Source organism: Cucurbita pepo, chromosome LG11 (assembly GCF_002806865.2).
Source record: "Cucurbita pepo subsp. pepo cultivar mu-cu-16 chromosome LG11, ASM280686v2, whole genome shotgun sequence".
In the NCBI taxonomy this organism is placed as follows: domain Eukaryota; kingdom Viridiplantae; phylum Streptophyta; class Magnoliopsida; order Cucurbitales; family Cucurbitaceae; genus Cucurbita; species Cucurbita pepo.
In genome coordinates, this window is record NC_036648.1 from 3,305,804 (window position 1) to 3,314,269 (window position 8,466).

At 35.8% G+C, this 8,466-nt stretch overlaps 2 protein-coding genes across 2 annotated transcripts; one reads left to right on the forward strand and one right to left on the reverse strand.

Moving 5' to 3' along the window:
- Nucleotides 1–373: 373 nt before the first annotated feature.
- On the reverse strand, nucleotides 374–4,837 carry LOC111805425 (selenoprotein H-like). Its single transcript, XM_023690523.1, has 5 exons — nucleotides 4,111–4,837; nucleotides 3,649–3,745; nucleotides 2,698–2,757; nucleotides 1,487–1,539; nucleotides 374–786 (listed from the first exon to the last, which is right to left on the reverse strand). Exons 1-5 carry the CDS (start codon nucleotides 4,404–4,406, stop codon nucleotides 756–758), a joined length of 537 nt encoding a protein of 178 aa, XP_023546291.1. The 5' UTR covers nucleotides 4,407–4,837; the 3' UTR covers nucleotides 374–755.
- Nucleotides 4,838–5,715: 878 nt separating this feature from the next.
- On the forward strand, nucleotides 5,716–7,612 carry LOC111805500 (probable plastid-lipid-associated protein 8, chloroplastic). Its single transcript, XM_023690603.1, has 4 exons — nucleotides 5,716–5,958; nucleotides 6,314–6,437; nucleotides 7,173–7,352; nucleotides 7,512–7,612. Exons 1-4 carry the CDS (start codon nucleotides 5,716–5,718, stop codon nucleotides 7,610–7,612), a joined length of 648 nt encoding a protein of 215 aa, XP_023546371.1.
- The last annotated feature ends 854 nt before the right edge of the window (nucleotides 7,613–8,466 follow it).

The following is an 8,466-nucleotide window of genomic DNA, read 5'->3' on the forward strand; positions in this document are numbered from 1 at the left end:
TGAAAACGTCTCTCTAACATACGTGCTTTAAAACCTTAAGAGGAATGCCAGAGAGAAAAGCCCAAAGAAGACAAAATCTGCAAACGGTGGGCTTGGGATGTTAAAAATAGTTTCAGAGCCAGATATCGGGTAGTATGCCAACGAGAGGACACGGAGTCCCAAAGGGAACTGGATTGTGAGATCTCACATCAATTGAAGAGAGAAACGAGTTCCAGCGAAGACACTGGACCCCAAAGGGAACGGTGGAAACTTCTCCCTAGCATTCGCGTTTTAAAACATTAAGAGGAAGCCTATAAGGGAAAGCAAACCCACACGGAAAAGTTCGAAGGAAATGAGACAATATCTACTGTCAGTAGACTTGGGCTGCTACAACTGTCCCGTAGAATCTCTCCCCTAGTTTTATCCTTCTGTTCTCTTGTTCCAAAAAGAATCATAATGTGTCATAATATGTGTAACTTAAGGATGCAATGGAGCCACTCTCTTGGTGTAAGAGTAGGTTTCCACTACCAATCCAAAGGACAACCTTCTTCAAAGACAAATGATTCTTAACCCAAAAATAATCCACCCTGTTTGTTCAAACCTGATGGTTTTACCATTGCAGTTATGCCAAGCGAGGAGGCAACAACATTGGCATTGGCAATGAGCATAAGCTAAGTTTCCACCATCAAAGCTACTACTCTGGTTGATTAGCTTCCAAACCACCACAAAAAACCATGGCATCTTAAAAGACAATTTTTCATCAAAGGCTTTCTTCATCATCCTTTTATCTTCTCAATCATATCTGAAATCACTTCCTCCATGTTCAGCTCCTTCATACGAGTAAATGGTCGTTTCATATCCTATAAATGAAACGGATGGTGTTATCGAACAGCTTTAGATCATCTAAGTGTATAATTCCAACGAGGACTTATCAGAATAAGTAGGCAAAACTGGATGGCTTGACCAATTGCAAACGCATAATCTAAAGATGTCGAAAGGTCGAGGAATCTCTTGGGTATTAAAAAGAAACACATACACCCACATATCCATCAAATTATGAAGTTGGTATGGTGAAGATTTAAAGTTCAAAATTCAGGCCAATATTATCTTTTAAAAGACCATCTACTATCTAGTTCGTGGTTGGTTAGAGGTTCAAATAATCATCCTCACACTTTATTACACTAAAAAATAAATTAATTAAGTTTTAATATCAGTGGTCAATCCAAAAATAAAGATAATATTACTAAAATATATATCCAATATCAAACAAAAATCTGAAAGTTGCTTAATCAAGCAAGTATATCAATATTGCTTAATCATTTTTTATTAGCAAACAATATCAATATTTCAACGAGAAATAACATGCTTAAAATACAAAACGATAAGGAATCAACCCAAGGGAAAGCTTTGATACCAAATGATAAGAAATCAATCCAAGGAAAAGTGTTGATACAAAATGATATGGAATCAACTCAAGGAANCTTTTATCTTCTCAATCATATCTGAAATCACTTCCTCCATGTTCAGCTCCTTCATACGAGTAAATGGTCGTTTCATATCCTATAAATGAAACAGATGATATNTTCATACGAGTAAATGGTCGTTTCATATCCTATAAATGAAACGGATGGTGTTATCGAACAGCTTTAGATCATCTAAGTGTATAATTCCAACGAGGACTTATCAGAATAAGTAGGCAAAACTGGATGGCTTGACCAATTGCAAACGCATAATCTAAAGATGTCGAAAGGTCGAGGAATCTCTTGGGTATTAAAAAGAAACACATACACCCACATATCCATCAAATTGTTAAGTTGGTATGGTGAAGATTTAAAGTTCAAAATTCAGGCCAATATTATCTTTTAAAAGACCATCTACTATCTAGTTCGTGGTTGGTTAGAGGTTCAAATAATCATCCTCACACTTTATTACACTAAAAAATAAATTAATTAAGTTTTAATATCAGTGGTCAATCCAAAAATAAAGATAATATTACTAAAATATATATCCAATATCAAACAAAAATCTGAAAGTTGCTTAATCAAGCAAGTATATCAATATTGCTTAATCATTTTTTATTAGCAAACAATATCAATATTTCAACGAGAAATAACATGCTTAAAATACAAAACGATAAGGAATCAACCCAAGGGAAAGCTTTGATACCAAATGATAAGAAATCAATCCAAGGAAAAGTGTTGATACAAAATGATATGGAATCAACTCAAGGAAAAGTTTTGGAACGGATTACCTTGACGACCAAGATCAAGTAAAGAAAACTTGTTTATAAACTCGTGATTCGAATCACTCCACAAATGGTTTGATAAATACTACCCGAACGACTCTAGCATGCAAGTTCTAAACACGTTTTGGAATCGAAAAGAATAGAGTTTCTATTTTAGCTTGTTGAGAGCTAAGCTTTTACTTCGAAAATTCTTGTGTTTAGAACTTCCATGCTAGAGTCGTTCAAGTGGTATTGATCAGACCTCTTGTGGAGTGATTCGAATCACGAGTTTTCTTTACTCTTGATGATCATCATCAAAGTAATCCGTTCCAAGACTAATTCCATATCACTTTTTCTTTCAATTTAACAAAAGAGTAAGGACATTTTTGCCTATCAGCAATTAGATTCTAAATCGTTGAGCTTGAATATTCAGCATATGTCAAATTAACTAAAAATGAAATTTTTCTATAAATGAAGTTAAAGGTTATACTTACCAGAAGACTGATAAACTTCTCGCCATCATCACTCCGAATTTCAAAGCAACCCTTTCTTGGCTGCATATTAAAAGATAAGTAACAGAATGAGGAGGAAAAACAACAATTTCACTGAACAAAACATATTCACTATCGACTTTACAGTTTTCTGCACAAGAATCTCAGTAATATATGTTAATAAGAGGCAATCGAGTTGATACAGACGGTTAGTTGAAACCATAGGATTCTAATATCCTAAATCATAGACATAAGCCCTCATGATTTTGTTTTTTGAATCACTCAAAAGACTTCATATTAATGGAGAAATAGAACTTCGGTTGCATTCCCAACAATGCACCCCTCAAACAATGGACGACCAAGCCTCCCTTCAAATAGTCATCCTCTTCACTAAAGTACACTCCCTATTTAGATTAGCTCAACCGGGGATCACCATGACTATGTCATTGAGGTATACCAACACGTCTAAGTCGCTCTCATACCACTGGTAAGGGACAATAAACATAACTCTACAATCTACAATGATATGATATTGTCCACCTCGAGCATAAGCTCTCATGATTTTGTTTTTAAATTATCAAATAGCAGAACTCATGCTTCCGAAGTATTTTTTACTTTTTTTCACATACTCGATACCATCAATCTAACCATGTAATATAGAGATTAGCTATGACGTCTCCCTAAACTAACAAAACAGAAGATACTCCTTGATTTCCAAATGAGAATTCTAATTCATCCATTGCTCATGACACAAAAAACTATCGATAAATTACTCGTGAATCAGTGGAAGGCGGTGAAAACAAAAGGATAACAATGTCTACATATACATTTATATTCAGCAAAAAATAATACAAGGATCATATTCAGGCATAGAAATAATTTTTTTTTTTTTTTTTTTTTTTTTTTTTTTTTGTTAAGAACAACATGTAAGAGTTGAACTGGTTAAAAGGTTACCTTATTAGGATTGAGCAGCACAGTAATTCCAGAAACACCATTCTCTAGACCACTTTGCACCTGGATGGCCCTTTTCTTGAATGATTGGCATTGTTTGCTACAACAAAACAACATTATGGGGAAAAGTGCCATAAGACAAACACCGCACGTAACAGTGGTAGAGGAAGGAAGCAGAAGAAGCCATAGGAGGCGCAGGCGGTAGACCACCACCAGAATAATGCGATGAAAGTCAAAACCCTCATTCTACGAAACCCTAAAAATGTAAATCCGCATTTCAAGGGAAGAAAATCTAACCTAAAAGCTCATTAATGGAACTAAGAATTTGGATAAAAATGGAACCAGAAAGCAATTAATCAAGCATTTCAAAATCCTCGACGCTTCATCGTCAAATTAACTAACCTAATTTCAGTTCCTCACCGATCTCCGAGCAACAAATCAAATCAAAAAGAAAAAAAAACTCACCAAAATTCAATCACAACCGTTCTGTTCTTCGCATCCTTGCTTAGTTTCTTCGAAGCAGCATCAATTTCCTCCCCCTCATTTCCAACCTCCTTCGCCTTCCCATTCTCCTTCGGAGCACGTTTGACCTTCTTACTCTTCGGCAACTCCGTCACAGCCTCTTCCACCACCAAATCAGCCTTGGAGTTCACCGCCAGCCGGGGCGATCTCCGAGTCACCATCGACGACACCGGGGCCGGCTTCTCCTCCGCCGCCACGATCTCGTGTTCTTGATTCTTGCTTCGCTTCCTCGGCGCCATGAGAGAAGACCTGAAACCCTAGAAAGAAAAACACAGAGCTACTTTGAGGAAGAAAGTAACCTTATCGGCTTCTTCCGGATCGACCTCCACTGAGAGATGTGTACGTGACCGTTAGTTTGCAGTGATACACAGAGGCTATGGGTCTTTTTCCCGCGCTTTGGAACCGACGGTGGGATTTTGAAGAGACCGTGGAGATGGATTGGAACTGTGAGAACGGATCGTGGCCGTCGACTGGGTGGTCGTACGACGTCCACGCAGTTCCACTTGGTTTCTTCTCTGGAAGAAAGTGGCGGCACGAAGTCCCAAAAATGGCGCCGGTCTCCACCACCATTTATATTGTCATGTCGTCTTCCTAATTTTTATTTCCTTTTTTAATTAGCATTAAACTGCATTAAGACTTCCATCCACGTGGCAATATCTCTCTCACTTTTCTACATGTCCATGAAAAATCAGAGTAATATAATAAATAAAAAAACATAAAACTTCCCAAATATTTAATAAGTAAAAATATAATTTAATATTTCAACGTAATTTTTACCAATTTAAATTTTAATATTATAAAATAGTTTTACTCCTATTTATTTATAAATTATTTTTGTATCGGGAGCAGTAATGGGAATATAAAAAGTTAATCATAATAAATAATACATCATTTAATGACCTTTCAAATAATAAATTAAAGGTACATATTCTAAGTTCTCAAATCTACCCGTCTATTAATATGTATTTAAAATATATTTATATTACGTGGGGTTGAAGTGGAGACGGAAATGAGGAATATAATCCTGTTCTCAGTCCCATTTATCTAATAGGGAAAAAATATTGCTCACTCCCTCACCATTCTCTGTTTAAACGGGGAATCTTCTCCCTGTTCGGAGCACATCCTGTAGGTAAAATAGACATCGTCAGTATCCGATAAGAATTAGGGCAAAGTATATATCAATTATCGTTGAACTATATTCATCTTTAATTCTATGTTTAATTTTTTATTTTTAATAAAAATAAGATTTTAATATATAAAATATCAATTTATTTTATTTTTAAATATTTTTATTTTCAAATAAACCCAATTTTAAAAATTACATTTAAAAAAATAAGTTTTATTTTAACTCAATTGTTAGAGAATAAATAATTCAACAAAAATCAAAAGCGGGAATCTGAAAGATAAGGCTGCAATAAACTTGGCTCACTTGGCATGAAGATAACCCCGCAATTCATCGCCTCGTGGGGCCGACGTCCGATTCTCCCCACGTACATTGCAGCGGCGAGCCAAATGCTAGCGTTCGTCTTCTGAACTTGTAGGATTTCCATGGCTGTCTCGGCTACCTCAGTTGCACCTTTGCTCGCAAAAGTAGTATCCAGGGGACGCATTGAGCAGTCGAAATCGAAGTTTCTTGCTCCAAGCTCAATATCGTCAATTTCATGTCAATCCACTTTAATTTCATCTCGTTTCCATCGGCGCAAGCCATTCGTAATTCAGGCGTCGGTTTCGATCTCGGATCCTCAAGTTCGAACGGGTCCTGATGATCTCGTTGCGTCCATCCTCTCGAAGGTAATGTTTTGAAACTTGTTTGTTTTAGTTTGTTTTGCATATTAGAACTGGTTCTAGGGTGAAAAATAGTCGATCTAGAATCGAAAATTGGAAATTCTAGTAGAAAATGTGTCGCAAATAGAGGCCTACGTTAGTGAGTGGTACTGGACTTGGAAATTTACAGAAATTCTCTCTCGATGAAGATCATTCGACTGGTAAAGGGAGTTTACATGATTTCCACTCGAGCCTCTTCAGATCTCAGAATGATCTTGGTCAACAATGCTTTAACTGTATAAAGTGTATACTCGGTGCCATTAACTTTTGCTCGGATTTCATAATTTTCATTGCGGAATGGCGATTTTACTCTTTGAAATAGGTTACAGGAAGTGATAGAGGAGTTTTACTAACTGAAGGAAAACATAAAGAGGTTGCCGAATTGGCTCAAGAATTGCAAAAATATTGTGTAAACGAGCCTGTTAAATGTCCTCTCATATTTGGAGGTAATATTTCAAACAGTTCTACTGGTTCTTGTTGGATATGCTTGAATATACATCTACTCATCTTGCATATGGACCCATGTTTGATCATTATTTTCGCCTCTGTTTGAAAACAAGAAAGTATAAGAAATGATTTCATATCTGCTTTTTTGAAATGCCAAAAATGATTTGAATTCTTCATCTTGTTTGGCTGTTTGTTGAAAAGGAAATGAAAATAATTGTTTTACCTATATAGTACTTCAGGCCTAATTTAGAAACTAGAACATGACTAGTTTAATCTGAAAATCTACGAATTCATGAGAAATCCAACCATTTTTGTCTTGAATTTGGCAGGTTCTTAAACCATTTTGGTTCAATTACAAATTTAGTTTCTAAACTTTATACTTTTTGTCTATTTGACCTTGAACTTGAGAATTACAAATTTAGTTCGAGAGATTTAAGATCAATTACTTTTTACAAGTTTTGAATTTGTCAAGAATCTACTAGACTCAAAATTGAAAATTTACGGTCGTAGTAGACATATGTAAAAGTTACGAGACCAAATAGACAAAACTTCGAAGTTCTAGAACTAAATTTATGATTTAACATTGTTTTATTTGACGGGATAGCAAATATCTGAATCGAGTTGAAATGTATCGGAATTTAAAAGCATGCTAGAACCCAGAAGAGAATACTTCAACCCAGTTGTTGCTCATTTTTCAGCTCTAGTTTGGCTAACATGATTAAGTGCTATCTCAGATTGGGATGTTGTTTATTGCTCTGTGCCAACATCGCCTGGGGGTGGATACAGAAGTGCAGTGGGTCGCATTTTTTTCAAGACAAAGGAAATGATTCAGGGTGTGGAAGCTCCTGATACTATCAGAAACAAGGTGTCCTTTTCTGCTCTTGGTTTCCTAGATGGACAGGTCTCTTTGACAGGTACAACTTTAAAACTTCCTCTGTAAACAATAAAATTTGAGACCTCTATTCGTGAACATATCAGAAAATCAAATCAATGGCTGGAAAACCAAACCAAGGTCGTAACATAGCTGACATAGCCTCTGGATTTTGGTTGACTTGCTGCGATTTTTTCATAAGAATTAGTCGCTCCTAACTTTGTACCTCAAGAAACTAAATCAGCTGTCCATGGTCATTCAGACCTTAGATTAAGTGTTACTTCTCAAAAGTCATCTTTGTAAACTGTAGGCCGAGTTGGAATATTTTGGAAACTACTTTTGTTACCGCCCAAACCCACCGCTTCTAGATATTGTCTGCTTTGGCCCGTTATGTATCACTACCAGTCTCACGATTTTAAAACCCGTCTACTAGGAGAGGCTTCCACTCCCTTGTAAGAAATGTTTCGTTTCCCTCTCCAATCAATATGGGATCTCACAAACATGGTTTTAAAACGTGTTTACTAGGGAAAGGTTTCCACACTCTTGTAAGGAATGTTTCGTTCCCCTCTCCAACCTCTCCAACCAATGTGGAATCTCAAAAACATGGTTTTAAAACATGTCTAGTAGGGAGAGGTTTTCATACTCTTATAAGGAATGGTTCGTTCTCTTTTCCAACCAATGTGGACTCATGGACCAAGTTTTAAGAATTCAAGACGCCATCCCTGACTATTAGAATTGATTTGGTTGGTTTGTTTCATCTAGTGCCTTCAATTTACTTGTCGTTCGATGATGGTGGATATTCTCATGAATTCTTTTAAATTGGAGTCCAATCTCGTAGTCGCTCTTTTGTGGGCTTTTGTTTCTACGCCATTTAAAGATATTTAGTATTAAACTATAGTTTACCATACACATCATATTTGATATTTTATTACAAGACAAATATATAGATATTCACCTTCTTACCCTATTTATCTTTTCATTTATTGTTATTTCCATATTCTTGTAATTTATTTGACTATAAATAGATAACCTTTTCCCACCTGAATTAAGTAAACATTCTCACTATGATATATTCTTTTTCATTTTGCTCAATGAAATCGGGTTAAACATTCTCACTATGATATATTCTTTTTCATTTTGCTCAATGAAATCGCGTT